This window comes from Equus przewalskii, chromosome 10 (assembly GCF_037783145.1).
Source record: "Equus przewalskii isolate Varuska chromosome 10, EquPr2, whole genome shotgun sequence".
Lineage (NCBI taxonomy): Eukaryota > Metazoa > Chordata > Mammalia > Perissodactyla > Equidae > Equus > Equus przewalskii.
In genome coordinates, this window is record NC_091840.1 from 37,978,287 (window position 1) to 38,003,540 (window position 25,254).

The 25,254-nt window shown below is 37.9% G+C and overlaps 1 protein-coding gene across 3 annotated transcripts in view; it reads left to right on the top strand.

Annotated features, from left to right (window-relative positions):
* The window catches only part of CCT6B (chaperonin containing TCP1 subunit 6B), a 32,315-nt gene extending 15,751 nt beyond the window's left edge, over window positions 1-16,564 (top strand). Inside the window, exons 9-14 of one of the 3 annotated variants that reach the window (XM_008533121.2) lie at window positions 411-507; window positions 780-927; window positions 7,886-8,019; window positions 9,308-9,410; window positions 10,717-10,789; window positions 11,309-11,579. In XM_008533121.2, the coding sequence (XP_008531343.1) occupies window positions 411-507; window positions 780-927; window positions 7,886-8,019; window positions 9,308-9,410; window positions 10,717-10,789; window positions 11,309-11,381 (628 nt within the window). In that variant the 3' untranslated portion in view covers window positions 11,382-11,579. Of the gene's footprint in view, window positions 1-410; window positions 508-779; window positions 928-7,885; window positions 8,020-9,307; window positions 9,411-10,716; window positions 10,790-11,308; window positions 11,580-16,238 lie in introns of those variants that run through there. The other 2 variants (XM_070562547.1, XM_070562549.1) reach the window with 2 other exon arrangements.
* The last annotated feature ends 8,690 nt before the right edge of the window (window positions 16,565-25,254 follow it).

Below are 25,254 nucleotides of genomic sequence, written 5' to 3' on the forward strand. Positions count from 1 at the left end.
GGAAGGTTTTTATTTTCTTAAAACATGTTTTAAAAACAATACAGTACAATGATAATGCAGTCTTCTGTGTTATATATCTTCTCACCTTTAAGAAATTAGTTTGAGGCTGGCCCCGTGGCCGAATGGTTAAGTTCTCGAGCTCTGCTTCACTGGCCCAGGGTTTCGCCAGTTCGGATCCTGGGCACAGACATGGCACCGCTCATTAGGCCATGTTGAGGCGGCATCCCACATGCCACAACTAGGACCCACAACTAAAAATACACAACTATGTACTGGGGGGATTTGGGGAAAAAAAGCAGGAAAAAAAAAAGATTGGCAACAGTTGTTAGCTCAGGTGCCAATCTTTAAAAAAGAACTTAGTGTTTATGTTTTCCATAACCAAAACTATGGTGGCATTTATGTAATTTCAGACTCTCTCTGGCTTGTGGTGGAATGGCTGTGAATTCTCTTGAAGACCTCAATGTGGATTGCCTGGGACATGCTGGTCTTGTTTATGAGTATATGCTAGTGAGTATTTCTGTGGGCAGTGGTCCTAAAGTGAACAGTAAACTTTTTTTTTTTGATTCAGGTTTTACATTTTGAGGTCTGAATAATCCACAGGACAGATTTTATGGTTTATTTGTTAAGAGTTCAAATATAACTTAACTGCTTTTAGCACATTTTTAGTTATGCTAGATAAGGAAAATTCACATGAAGATTGCATTCTAACATTATAAATATGGTCTCAATTTCATAATGACATTATATGTTAAATTATATATTCTTGTATTATCCTTTAGGGTGAAGAAAAGTTCACTTTTATTGAGGACTGTGTTAACCCTCGCTCAGTCACCTTGTTGGTTAAAGGACCAAATAAGCATACTCTCACTCAAATCAAGGATGCTATAAGGGATGGACTTCGTGCTGTCAAAAATGCCATTGAAGATGGTAAGCTCTTTTTTGTGATGGATATGAACCTCATTTTTTTTAAAGTAATAATAAATCTATCATGATATATATAGTATTTTAAAAGATATGAATGATTACTATTCTCTCATTTCACTTTGGACAATTTGTAGTTTAGATTGTGAAGATTTTTTCCTTTGAAATAGTCTGCTCTTTTAATTAACTTCTGTTTATGAAATGAAAAAAATGCTTAATGCTGTAGTATCATTTTTAATTTTTAGAAATTTATTTTTAAAACAATGAAAAAACTTTTACAGCTTAGAACTCATTCCATTACCTCAGGTGCAATGTAATTTTAAGAAAGATTAAGAAAGAATATTAACATTTATTATTTATTGATGCTTTATTACCAACTTCCTTCTAAAAGGAGTTAGGGTAGATAATTCAATAAAAACACACATGTTTAAAATAGAATAATCAGCATATGAAAAGATGCTCAACATCATTAGTCATTAGGGAAGTGAAATCAAAACCACAAAGAGATACCATCTCATAATCATTAGAGATACCATTTCATAACCATTAGACAAAAATAAGTGTTAGCAAAGATGTGGAGAAATTGGAACCCTCATATGTTGCTCATGGGAACTGTTGGAAAACAGTTAGGCAATTCCTCAAAAAGTTAAACCTAGAGTTACTATATGACCCAGCAAATCACCTCTTAGGTATTACACAAGAGAGTTGAAAACATGTCCACACAAAAAACTTGTACACAAATGTTCATAGCAGCATTATTCCTAGTAGCCAAACAGTGAAAACAATCCAAATATCCATTAGCTGATGAATGGGTAAACAAAATGTGGTATATCCATGCAATGGAGTATTACTTGACCATAAAAAAGAGTGAATACTGATATGTGCTACAACATGGATGACATTGGAAACATGCTATTTAAAAGAGTCTAGACACAAATGGCTATGTATTATATGATTCAATTTGTGTGAAATGTCCAGGAGAGGCAAAGCCATGCAGACAAAAAGTAGATTAGTGGATGCCAGAGGTTGGGGCAGGGAAAATAGCAGATAATTGCTGATGGGTGCAGGGTTTTTTTTGAAAATGTTCTGGAATTAGATAGTGGTGATGGTTGCACAACCTTGTGAATATACTAAAAACTACTGAAAAGCACACTTTAAAAGGCTGAATTTTATGGTATGTGAATTATATGTCAAAAAATAGAGTAGTGAACTTTATAAACAATAGATCAGATTTGTCTGATAAGCCAGAACATAGATGTGAAGTAATGGTAAAATGAAAGCTGAAATGGAAAATTGGAACCAAGGGAAAAAGAATGTAATATATAGCAAATACAATAATCACTATAAATATTTAAACTGCTAGAATATAAAGAAAGACAATCAGTTATATAGGTTTCATTAAGAAAAAGGAGAAAACAATCAATTCCTAAGTTGTAAAAATATGGGGCTTTATATAAGGGTCACTTCCTCTTTTTGTGGTCACTTTTGATAAAAGCTGGGAGCACTTTTTCAAGAAGATAAACATATGTGATTCAGGCATGAAGCCTTTGGTAGTTCAACCTGATTCTTAGAATTTAGAATAATAGAAAAGTGAATGGACTACTATTTTTTTAATCACTTCAACTACTTGCTTTTTAAAAAAAATAATTTTACTGAGTTATAATTGACATATAATGAACTACACATATTTACAGTACACCCATGAAACTGTCCCCTCAATCAAGATAATCAACATAGCAGTCACCCAGGAGTTACCTCGTTGCCCCTTGGTAAGCCTTCCCTCCTGCCTCTCCCTTGGTTCCCCCCATCCTCAGGCAACCATCAGTCTGTTTTCTGTGGCTATAGATTAGTTTGCATTTTCTAGAATTTTATATGAATGGAATAATACAATATGTATTCTTTTTTTGTTTGGCTTCTTTTACTCAGATAATTATTTTTAAGTTAATTGATGTTTATTTATCAGTAGTTTATTCCATTTTATTGCTAAATAGTATTCTATTGTGTGAATATACTACAATTTATTTATCCATTCACCTGTTGATGGACATTTGGTTATTTACAGTTCTTGGCTGTTACAAACAAAGCTGCTTATGAACATTTATGTAGAAGTCTTTGCATGGACATATGCTTTCATTTCTCTTGGGTAAATACCTAGGAATGTGGTGGCTATGGAAGGTATATGTTTAACTTTTTAGAAACTGTCTGTTTTTCCAAGTCCATTTTACATCCTTACCAGCAGTATATGAGCATTCCGGTTGTTCTGCATCTTCCCCGATACTCGATGTGGTTGGTTGTTTTTTTTTTTTCAGGAAGATTAGCCCTGAGCTAACATCTGCTGCCAATTCTCTGCTTTTTTTTTTTTTTTTTTTTTTGCTGAGGAAAACTGGCCCTGAGCTAACATCCATGCCCATCTTCCTCTACTTTATATGTGTGATGCCTACCACAGCATGGCTTGCCGAGTGGTGCCATGTCCACACCCGGGATCCGAACTGATGAAACGGAATGTGTGAGCAGTGCCATGTCTGTGCCCAGGATTGGAACTGGCAAAACCCTGGGCCACTGAAGTGGAGCACACGAACTTAACCACTCGGCCACAGGGCCAGCCCCCATAGTTGGTTGTTTTAATTTTAGCCATTCTAAAATTTAAAAAACCAAACTATGGTTTTAATTTGCATTTTCCTAATGATCATTGATGTTGAGCATCTTTTCATGTGCTCATTTGCTATCCACACATCTTTTGTGAAGTTTCTGTTCAAATTTTTTACCCTTTTAAAAAATTAGGGGGCCAGCCCGGTGGTGTAGTGGTTAAGTTCACATGCTCTGCTTTGGTAGCCTGGGGTTCAGTCTTCCTTAAGTGAAAAAGAAGATGATTGGCAGTGGATGGCAGCTCAGGGCTAGACTTCCTCACCAAAAAAAATAAGATAAAATAAAAAATTTTAAAAAAGGGGCTGGCTCCTGGGGTTCAAGCGTTCAGATCCCAGGTGTGGACCTACTCCACTCATCAGCCATGCTGTGGAGGCATCCCACATACAAAGTAGAGGAAGGTTGGCACAGATGTTAGCTCAGGGAGAATCTTCCTCACAAACAAAAACATGGGATTGTTTGTTTTCTTATTGGTAAGTTTGAGAGTTCTTTGTATATTCTAGAGACAAATACTTTTTCGTATATATGGTCTGCAAATATTTTCTCCTTCTCTGTGGCTTGTTCTGTTATTCTCTTAACAGTATCTTTCAAAGAGAAATTCTTAATTTTGATGAAGTCTGATTTATCAATTTTTTCTTTCATGGATTATGCTTTTGGTGTGGTATTTAAGAAATCTTTACCTAACACAGGGTCACAAAGATTTTCTTCTGTGTTTTCTTTTAGAAGTATTATGGCCTTAAATGTTTTACATTTAGGTCTATGGTTCATTTTAAGTTAATTTTTATATATATGGTGCAAACTGTGGATCTCAGTCCATTTTTTTTGCACGTAGATATCAAGTTGTTCCAGCTCCATTTGTTGAAAAGACTATCATTTCACCACTGAGTTGCCTTTGCATCTTTGTTGAAAATTAGTTGTCCATATTTGTGTGGTTCTATTTCTGGGTTCTTTATTCTGTTTTATTGATCTCTTTGTCTATCTTAATGTTAATATCATACTATCTTGATTACTGTAAATTTTTAACAAGTCTTTAAATCACTTTTGTTCTTTGTCAAGTTATTTCAGTTATTTTAAATCCTTTGCATTTCTGTATGAATTTTAGAATCAGCTGTCAAAATTTCTACCAAAAAGTGCTGGGATTTTGATTAGAATTTCAATGAATATATAGATAAGTTTGGGAATAATTGATATCATAACAATATTGAGTCAAAGTGTATCTCTTTTTATTTGGGCCTTCTTGAGTCTATCTCAGCAATTTTTGTAGTTTTTAATGTATGAATTTTGCACATCTTTTTTTTTCAGTTTTATCCCTATGTATTTCGATCCTATCGTACATGGTATTTTTTAAATTTCAATTTCTGATTGTTAGTTGTTAATATATAAAAATACAGTTGATTTTTGTATATTGATATTGAATTCTGCAACTTTGCTAAACTCACTTTATTTATTCTAGTAACTTTCTTATGGATTTCCTTGAATTAGCTATATAAATGATCATGTTTTCTGCTAATAAAGATAGTTTTACCTTTTCCTTTCCAATCTGGATATCTTTTGTTTCTTTTTTCCTCTTGTTTCATTGCCTAGAAGCTTCCACACAATATTGAATAGACATGGTGAGACTGGACATCCTTTCCTCATTCCTGATCTTAGGGGGAAAACATTCAGTCTTTCTCCAATATGTATATTAGCTATAGGTTTTTCAAAGAAGCTCTCTGTCAGATTGAGGAAATTCTCTTCTATTGCTGAGAGTTATAATCAAGAATAGATGTTGGGTTTTGTCAAATGCTTTTTCTGCATCTATTGAGACGATCATATGGTTTTTCTCTTTTGGTTTCTTAATGTAGTAAATTATATTGATTTTAAAATGTTCATCAACCTTACATTCTTGAGATAAGCCCTACTTAATTATGATGTATTATCTTTTTTAAAGTGGATTACAGTTTTTAAAATTGTGGATACATATACATATATAAAGGTTGTCATTTTAACTAAGTGTACAGTTCAGTGGCAATAAGTATATTCACATTGTTGTGTGACCATCACCACCATCCATTCACAGAGCATTTTTCGTCTTGCAGAACTGAAACTCTTTACCCATTAAACAGTAACTCTCCATTCCCTCTGCCCCACCCTGTCCCTGAAAACCACCACTGTACTTTCTGTCTCTGAATTTGACTATTCTGTGTACCTCATATGAGTGGAGTATAGTATTTGTACTTTTTATTTCACTTAGCATAGTGTCTTCAAGGTTTGTCCGTGTTCTAGCATGAGTCAAAATTTCCTTTCTTTTTAAGGCTGAGTAATATTCCGTTGTTTGTATATACCACATTTTATTTATCCCTTTATCCATTGATGGCAACTTGGGTTGCTTCATCTTTTGACTATTTGAATAATGTTGCTATGTGTATTATCCTTTTTATATGTTGTTTGGCTCAACTTTCTAAAATTCTGTTAATTTTTGTATCTATATTCATAAGGGGTGTTAGTCTGTATATGTTTTTCTTGTAATGCTTTTATCTTTTTTGCTGTTAGAATAATGCTGGTCTCATAGAATGGTTGGAAAGTGTTATCTCCTCTCTAGTATTCTGAAAGTGTTGAATTCTTGTGTAGAATTGGTATTAGTTCTTCAAGTGTTGAATTCTTGTGTAGAATTGGTATTATTTCTTCCTTAAATGTTTGGTAGAATTCACCAGTGTAGCCATCTGGGACTGGAGTTTTCTTCATGGGAAGATTTTGAATTACCATCTCTTTAATACATAGAGGGCTATTCAGGTTATCTATTTTTATTGAGTGGGCTTTAGTAGTTTGTGTCTTTCAAGAAATTTGTACACTTCATTTAAGTTAAGATCATCAAACTAGTGCCTATGAACTAAATCTGATTTGCTGCCTGTTTTTGGTAAATCAAGTTTTATTGGAACACAGCTGCACCCATTCATTTATGTATTGTCTGTGGCTATTTTTGTGCTATGGTGGCAGAGTTGAATACTTGCAAAAGAGATAGTATGGCCCACAGAGCCTAAAATATTTATTATCTGGCCCTTTGCAGAAAGTTTGCCAATCCTGATCTAAGTTTTCAAATTTATTGGCTTAAATTTGTTCATAATAATCTTTTATTATTCTTTTAATATCTGTAGAATCTGCAGTGACATTACCATTTTCATTTCTGACATTGGTAATTTTTGTTTCATTGATTTCTACTCTGGTCTTTACTATTTTCTTTCTTTTGCTTACATTAGGTTTCATTTGCTTTTCATTTTCTAATTTCTTAAGGTGGAAGCTGAGGTCATTGGTTTGAGACCTTTCTTCTTTTCTAATATAGGTGTTTAGTGATATAAATTTCTCTTTAGGTACTGCTTTAGTTGTGTCCCACAAATTTTGATATGTTGTGTTTTCACAGGAGAATGGGATCTGGGAGGTTTTCAAAGCTACTGGTGATGTTCTGTTTCTTAAGCTAGGTGGTAGGTACATGGGCACCTTTATTTGTGCATTTATTCTTTATACCTTATACATATATTCTTTTGTGTTCAGTTCGTAACAAGGAACTTTGAAAAAGTGTAAATGGGAGGTGAGGATGTAATCACCTTGTGGGTAGACAACTCTTTTGAGCAGTTATGTTTACAGTGAAGCAGAGCAAGGGGGTAGTAATTTAAAAATGATGTGGGATAAAAGGAGAGATTCTTTTTGTGGTGTTTTGTTTTAAAGATGAGTGATTCCAAAGCAAGTTTGCTGATTCAAAGTGTCATAACTTTTTAAAACCATACAAGCAGGTATAAAAGTCGTATCCTGATGTGAAAATTGATGTGTTTAACCACAGAGCTTTTGCCTTAGAAAAAGAAGAACACTTAAATTTTTTTCTCAGGTAGCAGTTTGGTTCTGTTCCAGCACGGAAATCAAATACTTCATTGAGTCCCAAGAGTTCCATACCAGAAACTGTGGTCAGATTATCTTGGCGTAAAGTTTTTTCAAATCAGATATTACAATTAGTTATTTGCCACTATAAATTTAAAATAGCTACCTTTTAAATGTTTTCATAAAGGAGTAAGATGAAGGTGGGAGAAATGCCTACTCTTATAAACAATGAAATAAGCTGTTTGTAGCCAGTTGTCTGTTCCATGCTTAATTATTTAATGGTGTATAACCTCAAGGTGTTTCATTAGACATCTGAATAATCACTGAGCTGTGCGTCTTATTTTATTTCTGTATATATTTAAATACATTTTAGATGTAGGCAAGATAATAGAATACATTGAATAGCTACTTGCTTTTTTCTCTGGTTTTTCTGTATGGCATGTCTTGCCAGTCATTTTCTGTCCTCCAATAGGTTGTGTGGTTCCAGGAGCAGGTGCAGTTGAAGTGGCAATAGCTGCAGCTCTGGTTAGGTACAAGCACAGTGTGAAAGGGAGAGCTCTTCTCGGAGTCCAAGCCTTTGCTGATGCCTTACTCATTATTCCTAAGGTACAACTACCCTAATGGCCAAGGAACACCCAGTTCAACATAAACTGTTTAGTTATAAATTGCCCATATTATCTAACAGTTAGCAGAGTAGAAAGACAGGTATTTATTTACATTTCCCCACACAGTTTATCTAAGATATTTTACAGCTAGAGCAGGAAAACTTTGAGATGACAGCTCAGAATCCTTATAGGCGTTTCATCAAATAGCTAAATTACTCCCTTGCTTCCATCTCTGAGCTCCAAAAGTTGAACTAACTCCAAAAATTTCCTTTAAAAATGGTTCATGATTAATCATAATGAAACAGTTTCAAGCTTGAAATTTAATTAGATTTTAGAGTAGACCTTTATTTCGTTGGTGGTATCCAAAGTGTTAGCACTTTAAATTGTGGGAAGTGAGAACTTGAGGCTATTTACCACCCCCAAGTACTGGCTTGTGTTTGTCATTTTCTGTATAATTCCTAGAAAAGGACTGAAACTAGATTTTTTGCATGTCTCAACAGAAGGACTGAGAACTACCTTTGCCTTAATCTAGTTGTGAACCACTTAAAACACAGAAAAATGACTTCAGATACGCTGTTGCCATGAGTTAAAACATTATTAACGATGCTAGCGAAGTCTCTTTGATAATTGCTTAAAATTATTCGTAATTTGTGGAATCTTATGAATCAGATATCAATTTTTTTCTTTCCCCAAAGCAGCAGAATCAGTAAGTACTGATCCTGTAGTTGACCCAAATTGGTAAACCTGGTATATTCTTTGGTGGTGCCTCTTTACTCATCAGCTGGTTTGGGACCATTTGGAAATAAAGCTGGTTTGGAGTGCAGGTATCTCCATCCCTGTTGCCACAGGTCATGACTCTCCTCGTGTTGATGAGGGGCGCAAAGATGCTACAGGGTTCCTTTAGCAGGGTGCCAGGAAAAACTGGAAAACGTGTGGCCAGGGGGACTAGAGGAAACAAGAATATCATTCTATTCCTTCCATTCTTTTTTGAAAAATCTTTTGCAAGGAAGGAAATTAATATGGTGGGATGGTGGTGGGAGAACTCTAATGTCCTCCTCAGAATTTAGTGTGATGTACATAAGGAAAATGTTTAAGTAAATGTAAAAACTACTAGATATACAAAATAATTTTATTTAGATTAAGAATGGAATTCTTCAAAAGGAGATGATGATTATGGATATGTTTTCATGAGACTAGAGAGCAGTGCCTTATTTTTTATGTTTGATACTCAAATATATATATATGAAGGTATTCCACACATATATTTATTTTTCTTTTTATTCCCAAAGGTTCTGGCTCAGAATTCTGGTTATGACCTGCAGGAAACACTAGTAAAAGTTCAGGCTGAGCATTCAGAATCAAGACAACTTGTTGGCATAGATTTGAATTCAGGTAAGACGGTGAAGAAAAATCTGCTGCTTCATAAAGAAAGAGGTTATACTACAGTGACCCAGAACTTATAGTAAGGGGGTAGAGGTTTAGGTGACTTTAATATTTAAATTTTGGGTGCCTTTAGTTTGCTTTTGAACTTCTTAAGAAAAAACATTCATTTAAGAGACAGTTACTGAGCGCTTGTTATTGGACTCTTGGGACAGACAAAAAGCCCTGCCCTTGTGAGCTTAGGTTGTAGCGGGGCAAGATAGGAAGTAAATAATAGCCTTAATAAGTTCCTTAGCATTTTTAAAAGTAATAGATTATATGGGAAAAATAGCAGTATAAGGATGATTGTGAATGCTAGGACAGGAAGGGGGGTCAATTTAAAGAGGATGGTCAGGGTAGGCCTCATTGAGATATGTCTATTGAAAAAGATCAAAGGAGGTGGGGAAGTTAGCCCTGTGGGGTACTGAGGAAAGAGTGTCACAGGCAGAGGGAACAACTAGTGGAATAGCCAGTGTCTGATGTTTTTGAAGAAGAGGAATGAGATGGGAGAAGTAATAGGTCAGATCATGTAAGGGCCTGTGGGCCAGTCTAAGGACTTTGACTTTGACTGGAGTGAAATAGCAGTTTTGAGCAGAGGTGTGACATGGTCTAATCCTGTTTAAAAGGATCACTCTGTCTACTCTGTGGAGAGGAGTCCACTGAACAGCTGCAGTTTGGAATTTCCACTCACTGCATTGGAGAAGGCTGTGGTAGAGCTGGTTGTGGTCTGGGGAGATCAGCATTGAGTTTTGGCAAAGTTCAGTTTGAAGTCTGTAGACTTTCAAGTAAAATAGACAGTTGGGTATATGAATCTGGAATTCAAGAAGGAGGTCTGGGTTAGAGATAAAAGCTTAAGAGTCGTCAGAGTGTAGCTGGTTTAAATCCAGAAGACTAGATGAGGTCACCTAGGGAGTGAGTGTAGACGAGAAATCCAGGACTGAGCCTTTGGGTATTCTAACATCAAGAGCTCAGGGAGGAAGAGGAAGAATAAGCAAAATAGACAGAAAAGGAGCCACTAGTGCAAAACAAAAAAATCAGACAAGAGTGGTGTTCTGGAAGACAAGTGAAGAAGAGTAGTCAGGAGGGTGTGATCAACTGTGTAAGTGCTGCCGATCCACGAGGCCTGAGAATCGACCATTGGATTTGACAACATGGAGGTCACCGGTGACCTTGACAATAGTAGTGTTGGTGGTATATTAAATATTGTTAAAATATACAGCCAATATTAACAGAATATATCAAGATTGTAGTATTGAAATAGTTTGTTTTTACTCTGCAGGTGAGCCAATGGTAGCAGCAGATGCAGGAGTTTGGGATAATTATTGTGTGAAAAAACAACTTCTTCACTCGTGGTAAGTTTGTATTAATAAAAAGAGAAAGACTTAGGGACATAATTGATAACATTGAAATTTTTCTATGATTTTTGCCACCCTACAGTAGAAAAATGGTTAGGTGTGTGAAAAGGCGTGGTATCCAGTTTTTAAGACTAGTTTTTCATTTTATAGTCCCTTTTACATTTTAGTTCTAGCTGTGTAAGTTATAGGAAATGGTAATCTTACTGTTTGTTTGAAGGGGAAAAGAAAGAAGGAAGTTTACTGAAGTAGTACCACGTGCATAGTGGGAAAAATCAAATGATATGCTAAAACTGAGCTCAGTTTTGCTGGAATATAAAATCAGGCTTCCACTTTTATCAGCAAAGGAGTTGAAATTATAATACAAGGGGTGGTGTTTGTATTTATAATAGCTGTATCTCATAAAATCTCACACCAACATCATTGAAGAACAAAGTACCCTTAGTAGCTGAAGATGGCTAGGGGGAAAGTTAAGAGTGGGTTGGCAGGCTTTACTCACCCTGTCATGTTTTTCCTCAGCACAGTGATTGCCACCAACATTCTCTTGGTTGATGAAATTATGCGAGCTGGTATGTCTTCTCTCAAAGGGTGATTGAGTTCAAAATCAACCTTCTAGAAGCTGAGATTTAGCACATCTTACATGCACCTACCATTATACGGTCTGAACCGTTCTTAATTTTTACACAATAAATGCGGTTTATATTTGTTGGTCTTAGCAGTCTTAAATATATTTCATCAAGGTGTAAAGAACGCAAGAAATATTTTCACAATAAAGGAATAATAATGAAAATCTTTTTCCCTAAGAGTTATAATGTCCTCCCCTTTATTGTAGGTGTGATATTATGCTATAATAAGAAATATATTTATGGTCTTCATCCCCAGTTCCTGTCACAAGAGCTTCTAAAATCTTTGTAATTTCCTAAGTAATAGAGGTAATAGGAGCATTTTTTGTTATGATATTTGGTCTTAGTCCCCAGTTCCTGACATAAGAGCTTCTAAGACCCTTGGAATCGCTGGAATTAATGAGTGGCTTTTTTTATGCTAATGAGGTGACTTGATGGACCCCTAGATAGCTTCAGGATGGGGGCTGCTTGCCAGAGGAACTAATCATGTGATTACAGGGTTAGAACTTTCAGCTTCCGCACCTCCCCTCATCTCCAGGCAAGGGAGAGGGGTGGAGAGTGAGTTACTAATCAATCATGCCTACGTGATGAAGCCTCCATAAAAATCTCCAAAACCAGGGGTTCAGAGAGCTTCCAGGTTGGTGAACACGTCCATGTGACAAGAAGATGGTGCACTCCAACTCCATGGGGGGGATAGAAGTTCCTGCCCTCAGGACCCTTTTGGACCTTGCCCTATGTACCTCTGCATCTGGCTGTTCATCTCTATTCTTTATAATAAACTGGTAAATGTAAGTAAGTGTTTCCCTGAGTTCGGTGAGCTGTTATAGCAAATTACTGAACATGAAGGGGGGGCATGGGAACCCCTGATTTGTAGCCAAGTTGGACACAAGTCGGGGTAACATGGGGATCCACTACTTGTGATTGGCGTCTGAAGTGGGAGGCGGTCTTGTGGGACTGAGCCCTTAACCTGCGGGATCTGCGATAACTCCAGGTAGTTAGTGTCAGAATGGAATTGTAGGATGCCCAGTTAGTGTCTGGAGCATTGGAGACTTGGTTGGTGTGGGAAAATCCCCACACATTTGGTGTCAGAAGTCGGGTGAGTAGAGGAGACAGTTTCCCTTTAGTATGCTATTGCAGTTTTCATAAAATAGAATCTGTTAGGATTCTTAGACCTTTTGGACAACTTTTAATCAAGAAAATATACAGCACAGGTTTTAGAGCAGCCAAGTCAGTTTCCAAATTATCAAAGGGTATAAATGTAACAGGACAAAATGTTTTAATTTTCTCTCAAAATTCCTTCAGTAACTTCCTACTGTCACTCCTTCCTCTTATAGACATGACATCACTTTGCGAGTATAGCTTTGGGTTTCACTGACACCTGACAGTTCATTTTGTATACAGTTTATTATGTCTTCCCTGGCTCTTTGGTATACATGATCAGCACCTTACGCTCCTGTGCCAGCTCTGGGAGCTCTGACTGATGGTTAGAACAGGTCTCCTCTGCAAAGGTGGGGATTCTTGGCACCAACACTGGGAAGTAATTGGTTTGCGGTTTGAACGCAGCTCTTCTGTATCAGTATTATAGCAATATCTTTCTTGTTTGAAACACTAAAATTAATCTATTAAACTTTTTATTATTATTAGGCACACTTCTTTCAAGGGATGCAAGTTGATAAGAGATTAAACTATAGCAGATGCATTAATGGAACTTTGGCCTATTAGTGCATATAGGAGAAGATTCGTTTAACCATTTAATGCCTTAGTTGAAAACCTGTAATTTTATAGCCTTTTTCCCCATTCAACATGTTGTCTTTATTAACATCTTTCCGAGTTAATAACCACACTATAATTTTTCAGTGACATTTCATTGCATGGCTATTCTGCAATTTATTTAACTAATTCTATTTTCAATTTTTTCCCCATTATAAACAGACATCTGCTTTTTTAGCCTCTATCCTTATTTTACAGGATAGGCCTTTTAAAACTGGCATATCATGCATATTGCTAGACTTTTTCTATGTAAAATGTTTAAATTATGAACTATTTTAAATATACTGAAAGGACAGAAAAAATATAAACACCTTTGTACCCTCTAACTGGCTTTAACAAATACTAACATTTTGTCATGTTTGCTTCAGATTTTCTTTGAAGAAATAAAAAAGTACAGATGTTGTTAAATTGCCACCCTCCCTTAACCACTTGCCATCATATACTTTTCCCACCCTTTCTGGAAAGACTATCTAGAGGTATATATTTGATATATATCATCCCTATGCATTTTAAAAAACCCTTTTAGTATATATGTCTATGCCTGTAACAATGTGAAATTTATTCTTTTGGGTTTTTAAGATGTGTAAGAAGTATATGCTTTTGCTGGTTTTATTTCCTACTTAACGTATGGTTTTGAGATTTATCCATTCATTCATTTTAGCTGTTTTCGAGCATTCCAGTGGATTTCTGTACTATAACGTATTTATCCATTGATGGACATTTTGGTTGTTTCTAACTTTATGCCATATTAAACACCACAGCAGTGAGTTTCTGCACACGTGTCTCCTTGGGCACGTGTATGAGAGTGTTTCTAGGGATTGTACCTGGAAATGGAATTCCTGGGGTTTAGGGCTCTTCATCTGTATATTTACTTAGTGACTATTACAGTTTACATTCTCCCTTGCAATGTATAATGGTTCCGTGTACCTACAGTTTTGCCAAGTCTCGGTTTTTTTTTTTTGAGGAAGATTAGCCCTGAGCTAACATCTGCAGCCAATCCTCCTCTTTTTGCTGAGGAAGACTGGCCCTGAGCTAACATCCATGCCCATCTTCCTCTGCTTTACATGTGGGACGCCTACCACAGCATGGCTTGCTGAGCGGTGCCATGTCCGCATCTGGGATCCAAACCTGCGAACCCCGGGCCGCCAAAGTGGAACGTGTGCACTTAACCGCTGCGCCATCGGGCCGGCCCCTGTCTTGGTATTTTTAAACTTTTAATTTTTGCTAGTCTAAAGGGTATAAAATTATGTCTCATCTTAATAACAATTGGTTTGATTACTAGTGAAATTGAACGTATTTTCATAAATCTATTAGCCATTTTTGGTTCTATAAAATTGCCTATTCATGTTGTTGCCCATGTTTTTCATTAGATATATTTTTCTGATTGATAAAAGATATCTATCTATCTATATTTCACAGTATTTTCTCCCAGATTGAGGCTTTTTCACTTTGAAAACTATGCAGAAGAATTTGATACATGTATTTTTATATACTGAAATTTATCATTTTTTTCTTTTCTTTTTTTTTTTTTTTTGAGGAAGATTGGCCCTGAGCTAGCATCTGTTGCCAGTCTTCCTCTTTTTTTTTTTGTCTCCCCAAAACCCCAGCACATAGTTGTATGTCCTAGTTGTAAGTCATTCTAGTTCTGTGCGGGATGCCACCAGAGCATGGCTTGATGAGCGATGTGTAGGTCGTGCCCAGGATCTGAACCCTCGAACCCCAGGCCACTGAAGCAGAGCACGCAAACTTAATCACTAGGCCACTGGGCCAGCCCCTTCATTTTTTCTTTTTATTTTGTGTTTTCTGTGCTTCTGCAAGAAATTCTTCCCTACTTCAATGATAAAGATATTTTCCTGTATTTTATGAGTTTTAAAATTTTGTTTATCACCTTTAGGCCTTTAAATCATCTGGAATTTGTTTTTGTGTATGGTATGTGTTGTGGATCTAATGTTTTTTCCCATACTGCTAACCAATTGTTCTCATGCTGATTTGTGATATCACCTCTATCATATACCAAGGTCTATTGCTTGTTGAGTTACATGTTTTGATTAGAATTGCAATTTATAGATTGTTTCAGGTAGAAATGTGTGTGTATATATATATATTCCTCCCACTCATAAATAGTTTATATCACTTCATTTGTGTCTTAGTGCTTTAGTTTTTTTTTATTAGTAAATGTTTTGTTTTCAGTAAAGCTTTAAATATTTTCTATAAAAATGCCTTACATCTTTGGTTAGATTTATTCCTATGTATCTTGTTTTGGAAGCTATCATGAATAGGATCGTTTATAAAAATTATATTTTTAATTGTCCATTGCTGTACTGTAGGCCCTTTATGGAGTTTTATGGATTGGCTTTGTCTCCCACAACCTTGCTGAACTCTCTTAGGAGTGTGATAGTTTGTAGATGATTTTGGATTATCTGGATTGATAGTAACGGTTTAGTTCTTTTTTCTTTTCCAGTCCTTGTGCTACCTCTACTATCTTCCTCTTTTATTGCGCTGGCTAAGACCTCTAGTATAAAATTGAATAGAAGCAATGATGGCAGTCACCTTTACTCTGTTCTTGCCTTTAAAGGAGAGGTTTCCAGTATTTGACTGTTTTGTTTTGTTTTGTTTTTGCTGTGAAATTTTGACGGGTAGCTATACATGAGATTGTCTGTTTCTTTCTATTTCTGTTTTGTTAAGAGGTTTTTTAAAAAAGTTATGATTGTTGAATTTTATCAACTGCTTTTCTGCATACATTGAGATTTTTTTCTCTAATCTGTGAATGTGGTGACCTACTTTAATAGATTTTCTAATTTTAAGCTATTCTTATATTCCTGAGATAATACCTGTTTGATCGTGATATACCATATTTGTTGATTCTGAGGTGCAGATTTTTCACATTTCTGTAATCAGTGTATGTTTTATGGTCAGTGGCATCTTGTAGTTTCTCTTACTTGAACTTGGTCACCTGTAATTCCTTAGTGTTTTAGTCAACAACCATTGAAGGACCATTTGAGGAAGAAACAGGAATCATGATTCTTGCCTGAAAACTGTCTTTTGTTATCTTCTAGTAAGTTAAAGAAGATTTCAGCATCAGAACTTTCAGAATTTTGTCAGTGGCTTAGAAGAAAATACTGGGGAGAATGGTGGAGACTCTTTTATGAAATGTTGTGCTACCGCCTCTTGATGACAAGAACGAACATCAAAGACTCTGAGCTGAAAAGTGATTTAGAAGACTTAGACTCTGAATATGAAGATCTTGCTTTATTTATTTTGCCTATGTTTTCCTTGTTATGCATACATAAGAATGATAGATGATGAAAGTCTGTGTAAATAAGTCTAAAAAAGCTTCTTCAGTAAGTAAAAAATAAAATGTATGAGTGATAGGAAAGCATTATGTTATGGTTGAAATGACAGCATTTTTCTTTCTTATTTTGTAAAGTAATGGTGTATCTTACAATCAGTGACATTTTCGATTCGATGAAATATCGTATTAACTTTTTATATATTGCTGGACTTGATGCTAATATTTATTTAGGTTTTTGCTTGTATTCATAAGCAAGATTGGACTATAATTTACTTGTTCACTATCCTTGTCTAATTTTGGTATCAATGACATAGCCTCATGAAATGAGTTGGGGAATTACTCCTTTTTCTCTTTTCTTTGGAACAGTTTGAGTCAGTAAGAGGGTTCTCTCTTGACAGCTTGGTCTTGGCCTACTGGTTTTTTAAATGCGAGGGATAGATTTTTGACTACTGATTCAATTTTTCTTCATTGTTTTAGGTCTAGAGTTTTCTGTTTCCTTTGGGTCTGTTTTGATAATTTATATTTTTATAGAAACTCAGTACAATGATGTTTTTTCCCTTAAAGTCTTATCTTATTTTGTATTACTCTAGCAATGCTGGCTCTTTTTGGTGCGGTGGGTAGGTGCAGTGGGGGTTGAAAGAGGATATTTTTCTAGTTTATCTTTTCCCATTCTTTTACTTTCTATGTTTTTAGGTTTTAAGTATGTCTCTAAAAACAGCTTATAGCTAGATTTTTATTATTTTTTAAAATCCACTCTGACACTATCTTTTAACTGGCAAGTTGAGTTAATTTTTTTGATTACTGACGTAGTGGATTTATTTCTGCTGTGTGATTTTGATACTTTCTGTTTATCCCTCTTTTTTATGTTTTTTCTCCTTTTACTGCCTTCTATTGGATTGATCCAATTTCTACATTTAGTTTATTCCCCTTCTTTTCCCTCTACTACTTTGGAAATTATATGTCTTGTTGTTACTTTTAAAGTTTTTTTTTATTTTATTTTATTTTTTTATTTTTTCCTTTTTCTCCCCAAAGCCCCCCGGTACATAGTTGTGTATTCTTCGTTGTGGGTTCTTCTAGTTGTGGCATGTGGGACGCTGCCTCAGCGTGGTCTGATGAGCAGTGCCATGTCCGCGCCCAGGATTCGAACCAACCAAACACTGGGCCACCTGCAGCGGAGCGCGCGAACTTAACCACTTGGCCACGGGGCCAGCCCCTGTTACTTTTAAAGTTTTAACTTGCATACTTGATATAGTTAATGACTGTGCTGCTCCTCCCTAGCAAGCAATGCAAAGTCCTTAAAACATTTTTTTTTTTTTTTAAAGATTTTATTTTTCCTTTTTCTCCCAAAAGCCCCCGGTACATAGTTGTGTATTTTTCGTCGTGGGTCCTTCTAGTTGTGGCATGTGGGATGCTGCCTCAGTATAGCGTGACAAGCCGTGCCATGTCCGTGCCCAGGATCCGAACCGGTGAAACCCTGGGCCGCCAGAGTGGAGTGCACAAACTTAACCACTCAGGCACGGGGCCGGCTCCTTAAAACATTTTAAATGTAGTCATCTCCTCTTGTTTGGCATGTGTTCTTAGTCAGTATTTTAGTTCCATCTTGCTTTTTAGATCCCCTAAATTAGTCATAATAATAATTATTGTTGTTTTAGCTAGACAGTTCCTCTTTAGATTTTCCATATGCTTACTCCTTTCTTTGTTCACCATTCTTTCTTGAAACTGTCTTCTCCCATCTGGGGTCACTTTCTTTCCTACTGATGTATATCCTTAGTCCTTCTAGTGTGGGCCTGGTAGTAATTTCTCAGTTTTACTTCCCTCAAAAGGTCTTTATTGCCCCCTACTATTGAGTGGTAACTTAGCTGGGTGGAGAATTCTAAGTTAATTGTTATATTCTCTCAGCACTCTGAAAATATTATCCCATTGTTTTCTGCTGTTTTATATGCTTTGTAATTTCAACAAATATTGCCACATTTCCGTGCATAGAGGTTATTCCAATTTGTACTTCCCACAACAATTTACAGAGCATGGGACCCATTTTTCCTTTTTTTTTTTCGCTTTGGTAGTATAAATTCTTCATCTGCACCTGAGCATGGTGCAGACCTTGGCTTCAGTTTTTTGTAGGAACCCCGAGCAGAACAGGTTTCCTTACTGCTCACTGGGCAGGTGGGTAGAGTTTGTCTAGCGTTATGGAGAGAGGGTTTTTCCAAGGCTCCTGTTTCATTTAGGGGCCTTAGTTTCAACTCCTTCCTTCAAGTGTGGCCCTGCTTCTCTGTGGGCATTAAAAGCTTGACACCTAGACTAGCTGTTGCATCTAGTTTCTTATTTTCCAAGGTTTCTACAGTTCACCTTTAGAGTTTATCACTCTGTTTTGGTTTCCTCTTGAAGAAAATCTCCCCTTCTCTAAGTTCAGCCATACAGCTTTTTTATCTTTTGCTACTTATTTATTTTTACCTTTTACCCATTTTAAGTGTACAGTTCAGTGGCATTAAGTACATTGACATTGGTCAATGCAATGGCGCAACCATTACCACCATCCTTCTCTGGAACTTTTTTATTTCAAAACTGAAACTTTTTACCCATTAAATAATAGCTCCTCCTTCTCCTCTCTCCCCAACCCCTGGCAACTGCCATTCTACTTTCTGTTTCTATCAGTTTGACTACTCTAAATGCCTCATATGAGTAGAATCATTCAGTATTTGTCCATTTGTGACTGGCTTATTTCACTTAGCAAAACGACTTCAGGGTTCATTTATGTTGTGGCAAGTGTTAGAATTTCTTTCTTTTGAAGACTCACTAATATCCCATTGTATGTCTGTGCCACATTTCGTTGACCTATTCATCTGCCAATGGGAACTTGAATTGCCTCTATCTTTTGGCTGTTGTGAATAATGCTGCTGTGAACACATGCATATAAATATCTGTTCACGTCTCTGCTTTCAGTTTTTTTGAGTGTATTCCCAGAAGTGGAATTTTTGGATCATGCAGTAATCTGTGTTTAATTTTTTGAGGAGCATCATACATTTTGAGGAACACCATACATTTTACATACCTACCAACAGTGCACAAAGGTTCCAGTTTCTCTGCGACCTTGCCAACACTTGTTATTTTCTGCTTTCTATTTTTTGGATAATATCCATCCTAATGAGTGTGAAGTGGTGTCTTACTGTGAGCCATATAGTTTCAAATATGCTGCATTTTATCTGGCATTTCTGTTGTAAATTGAGGGCGAGGTGGGGGGTTGTCCACCTTAGCTAAATCAGCCCTGTGCTACAACTGCCAGAACTATCTATTTTTAATGCAAATTGTTTCACTAATTTTTCTTTTTTTTGGAGAGTAGCCAACTTTTAAGCACATAAAAAATTCATGACAGTTCCCTTAAAAATCCTAAGATTGTTTCATAAATCTCTGTTTCAGTTAAATTATCATGAGCCAGGAATCGTCATCCCCCTGTCTGCCATTCTCCTAACAGTTTGTTTCTTAGCTATCTTTTTTTACAGTCCTTTCCATAACACTAACTGTTTCTTTGAGATCCCTTTATTGGTGCCATCACTATTGCTTTATGTTTTGATCCTGTCTGATAGTCATATGTTACTTCCCTCCCAACTTCCCATAATACCACTGACATCTCAGGGTTTTGGCTGTTGAGCATAATTCAGTTTAATTTCTCTAAGTATTAAGGCCTTGTAACAAACCATTCACTCTTTCTTTATAGCTGCCTATATAATTGTCAAAGAGACCTAGGTGAACAAGGATACAATCATTAAGGACATCCCCAGTGACTCTGTAAATAGTCTTGCTTTCCTTAGCCTATTCTACATTGACGCCTTTAAGCTTATCAGCTAGGAAGTCAGGTGTCTCACCCATTAGGCTGAGTCTTCAGTCATACTTTTCCTGGCCAGATGTTTAGGCTATATAGGAAAGGGATGGAGATGGGAAACTGGAAGATCAGTGATTTAGTGCTTTAGTGAAAAACGTGCTGTTCAGCTATTTATAAAGGTTCCCTTGCAATAGAGACTTGGTTGTGGATTCTTGACTATACTGCTCTTTAGTTATTTTGTAAATATTAGCCTTTCTTTAAAAAGGAGATGTGGGGACCTGAGTTGGAGCCTTTACTGAGGGGCATTATGTTTGAGGACAGAGAGAGAAGTAATGGGGTGCTGGTATTTGCCCAGAGCCCACAGACAGTAAGAATGGTTTTTCCATGACCTGACTTGCCATCTTCTTCATGCTCAGCAGAGTCCTTGACAGTATAGAAATGAGCTGGTGACAGTCACAATGAGCAATGACCGCAGTCTCCTTCCTTCTGAGACTTTCTGAACATTTCTCAATTGCTTAGTCCAAGAATCAGCTGGCATAGCTCTATGTCTGTTCATTGCCTGGGCCAGGATGAAGCCAAGTGTCTTGTTGGACAAATAGCCTGTGGGCGTGAATTTGGCTCCTGCCCACGCCTTGGAGATAAATCTAGGTGTGGAGGTTGAGGAACAGGTTTGGGCCATATGCTTGCCCAGCAGGTGCTTCACAAAAGCTCACGATGCATAAGGTAAGGCTTCGAAAGCAGAGAGCTTAAAAGGATCTTTCCTACTGCCTCTTTCATCTGTAGCCCTGGAGCTGTAATCAAGGGCCAGTTTGTTATGCAGTGTTTGTTAGTGGGGGTGCTGTTGACATAGGGAAGGCACCATTTATTATGTTGACTCTTCTGTCCATCGTAGGATGTTTCGCATTCCTGGCACACTGAGCACTAAAGGCCAGGGCACCCCCATTCCTTGTGACAGCCCAGAATGCCCCTGCATTTCCAGATGTCCTCTGGAAGATGTGCCACTGAAGGAAACTCTAACTGTTAGGAATCTACCCACTTGTATATTGTTGTTTGTATTACCTGGTTCTTTGTCTTCACTAAACCTCAGCCTCAACAAGTACTCTGTTTTACCTTACCCTCAGTCCAGGTCAGAGAGATGTGAGGACAATGTTGGAAAGCCCCTCGGTCACGGAGATGTCTTTGTGGAGTGGGATTGTGCTGGCAGTTAATGCTGGCTCTGGAGCCAGAGTGCATGGGATCATAATCCATCTCTGTCATCTATTAGCTGTGTGACCTGGGGCCAGTTACTTAACCTTAGTTTTCTCATCTGTAAAAGGGGGTAATACTGTACCTATCTTACAGGATTGTTGTGGGGATAAGTTAGTATGTATAAATTGCTTCACACAGTGCTTGGTCCATACTTTGTGTTTAGCGACTGTTTAGCTGTTATCATTTTTATTACCATCAATGGAATGCATCAGAGAAGGGCTGGGGGTGCAGTCTGTGACATAAGTAGAGAAAATCAGCTAGTGATGGTAACCCTGCAAGCTTCTGGCTCTAGCTGGTGGAGCTCAAGAAGTGTCAACATTACTTTGATGGTCAGACCAGGATCGTGCTGCCCGGAGGCAGGTTGGATGCTTGAGAGTGTGCGAAAGGGTGTACCAGACGAGTGTTGGCTTTCCTGTGTCCCCCTTCGGCATACTCAGTCTCTATCCCAGACTGTGCCTGATGAAACTTGTGTAGTTTTGGGGGAGCCTAATGTTGCTGAAAGCCCGCAAGGCCTGTAAAGTCATTTTCCCTACAATACAGGGAAAATGCTTCTGCCTAAGTTCTGTATGACATGAGCTGCGAGGCCTTTTCTGTCACTCCAATTAAACTTTAGAGATGCGGGCTTGACCTTACACATTACATGCGGGTAAGCTGAAAGCGTATGGTTTCAAGGCCCCGAGACGTCTGTTCCTGACACCCAAACTTCCCTACCTTCTGTGGCTAAAATTCCAACATTAGCATTTAATTCTTTTGTATTAAGCATTATCTGCTTTCTGGGTTTTTGTTTTAAATGCAAGTGTGCAGAAAGGAGTTAACATAGCAGGCCTCACTCCTGTCCTTTGAAGACCTGCTTCCAAGGTTGGTCCTTGGTTGGCATCTGGTAATGTGGATCTCGGGAGTGTTCTCACTACTCTAACTAATAAGAGTGGCTCACTGTGCCTGAGCTTCAACAGTATGGGTTATGCTGAACATTTGCTTCCTTTTGAGAGGCTGGAATTTGGGTACATGTCAGGGATAGGGTGCCCCTGTGACTAGCCTCCAATAAAAACCCTGGGCACTGAGTCTTTAATGAGCTTCCCTGGCTGGCAACATTTCACACATGTCACTATTTCTTCCTGGGGGAATTAAGAGCGTCCTGTCTGACGGCACTGAGAGAGGGCCTCTGAAAACTTGCACTTGGCTTCCTCTGGACTTAATCCCATACACCTTTCCCTTTGCAGATTTTGCTTTGTATCCTTTTTTCATAATAAATTATAGCCGTGCGTATGACTATATGCTGAGTCCTGTGAGTCTTCCTAGTGAATCATCGAAACTGGGGGTGGTCTTGGGGACTTCTCACACAACAATATTCCTGACATCACCAGAAAACTGCAGAATAATACCTGAGCAAAAATCCTCAATGAAATATTAACAAGCCAAATCTAACCTTATATAAAAAAAGATTATATATTATGACCAAGTGGGATTTATCCTTGGAATGAAAGGTTGTTTTAACATCCAAAAATCAATTAATGTAATACACCAAAGTAATAGGATAAAGGACAAAACCCACACAGTCATCTTAATATAGTTAGAATAGAGGGAAACTTCCTGAACCTGATAAAGGGCATCTATAAAAAACCCACCAGAAACATCATACTTCATGGTAAAAGCCTGAATGCTCTCCATCTATGATCAGGAACAAGGCAAGGGTGTCCACTCTCATCTCTTTGATTCAATAGAACTAGAGGTTTTAGCTAATGCAATCAGACAAGAAAAGGCAATAGAAGACATCCAGATTGGAAAGGAACAAGTAGAAGAATTGTCTTTATTCACAGACAACATTATCTGGTATCCAGAAAATTCTAAGGAATTAATAAACACAAGCTGTCCTTAGAGAAGAGCATGTTGTCAAGTTTGCATGAGAATGGGTTTAGGGAACTTTCTTCTGGGAGTCCTGAAGGAGCCTGGCAGCTTGGGACTTGAAGGTAGAGGAGATGTTAAATGGGAAATTAAAAATCTGCCTACTGCCTGGTTTGCAGTCAACTTTTCTCCTAGAGTGCATAGGTAAGGAGGGTGCAGTCTGCTCTGCTGTGCATCCCTATGCCAAGAGCAGAGGGTGCGGGCGTTGTTGGCTGTTTAACACTCTCCTGGAATGCCTGTGGCCTCTCATGAATTGATGAGAGTGAACTAGGCTCTTAGCAAAGGCGTGGGAGGAGCATGGCTTTTGGAACCAGACAGATTCAAGTTTGAATCCTGCTTCTTTTCCTTACTTCACTGTGGGATTTGGGGGAACCTGGCAGCCTCAGTTTCCAAATGGGGACGATGGTAATAGCTACTGTATCTGTTAAGACTTGCATTTGACTGCCGGCCATTGAGATAGTAGTAACGGAAGCAACAGAGAAGTTCAGTTCTCGCTCACGTTCAGAAGCAGGGAGGGCAGGGATTGTGCAGCCGGGCCTCAGGATCATCTGACTTTTTTTGTTCCACTGTCCTGAGCACATGATTTCCATCCTCGAAGTTGCCTTTATAATCCATGATGTCTGTTGGAACTTAAGCCCTCATAACTGAGTTCCAGGCAGGAAGCAGGAGAAAGGGCCCAAAGGTCCCACCTCAGGAATCTCTGCGTTTTAAGGAGCTTTTCCAGAAATCTCACACAATGACTTCCCCTACGTTTCGCCAGCCACAACTTAGTCTTATGGCTACACCTAGTTGCAGTAGCGGCTTTAAAATGTAACCTTTAGGGGCCAGCCCGGTGGCTGAGTGGTTAAGTTTGCGCGCTCTGGTTCGGCAGCCCAGGGTTTCGCCAGTTCGAATCCTGGGCGTGGACATGGCACCGCTTGTTAAGCCATGCTGAGGTGGTATCCCACATGCCACAACTAGAAGGACCCACAACTAAAAATACACAACTATGTTCCAGGGGGCTTTGGCGAGAAAAAGGAAAAATAGAAAAAATCTTAAAAAAAAAATCTTTAAAACGTAGCCTTTAGTTAGGCACACTGGCACTCTAGATAAACCAGGGTTCCCCTGCTGCAGAGGTCAGGAAGCACGACGCTGGGCAGGCAGAGCGGTTCCGGCTCATCTACCCTGCTGGGCTGGTGCGAGGCTCAGGGATGCAGTGCGTGAGAAACCAAGCACAGGGCAGCAGCTCAGGAGCGTTCTTTCCCGCCCCTTCCTGGCTTTCAGGCTGCAGCTGGGAGTCATGGGGCTGAGCAAAGGGTGTAGGTGACAGCGGCACTAACCAAAGAATCCTGCCAAGGGCAGTGTCTTTCCTGTATTTTAACACTTGGTTCAGTGCCTGCTGTTTCATAGGTGCCCCTCAGTGTTTCTTGGGTGGATGAAAGAGCATGGAATTTGGAGTCAGGCAAACCTTGTATTTGAATCTCGTCTTTCCACTTCCTAGTAAGCTTACTTAGCCTCTTGAGTCTCAGCGTCCTCATCTATAAATTGGGCATGGTAATTTTACCTACTTCACAGCCCTTGAAGTAGGACTTGAAATAGGATCAAATAGGAAAGCATTTTGTAAACTCCCGAATGGATAGTATCACTATTGAATTTTTTTTTTAAGATTGGCACAATTTAAGATATTTAAGATTTTTTTTTAAAGATTTTATTTTTCCTTTTTCTCCCCAAAGCCCCCTGGTACATAGTTGTATATTTTTAGTTGTGGGTCCTTCTAGTTGTGGCATGTGGGATGCTGCCTCAGCATGGCCTGATGAGTGGTGCCATGTCCACA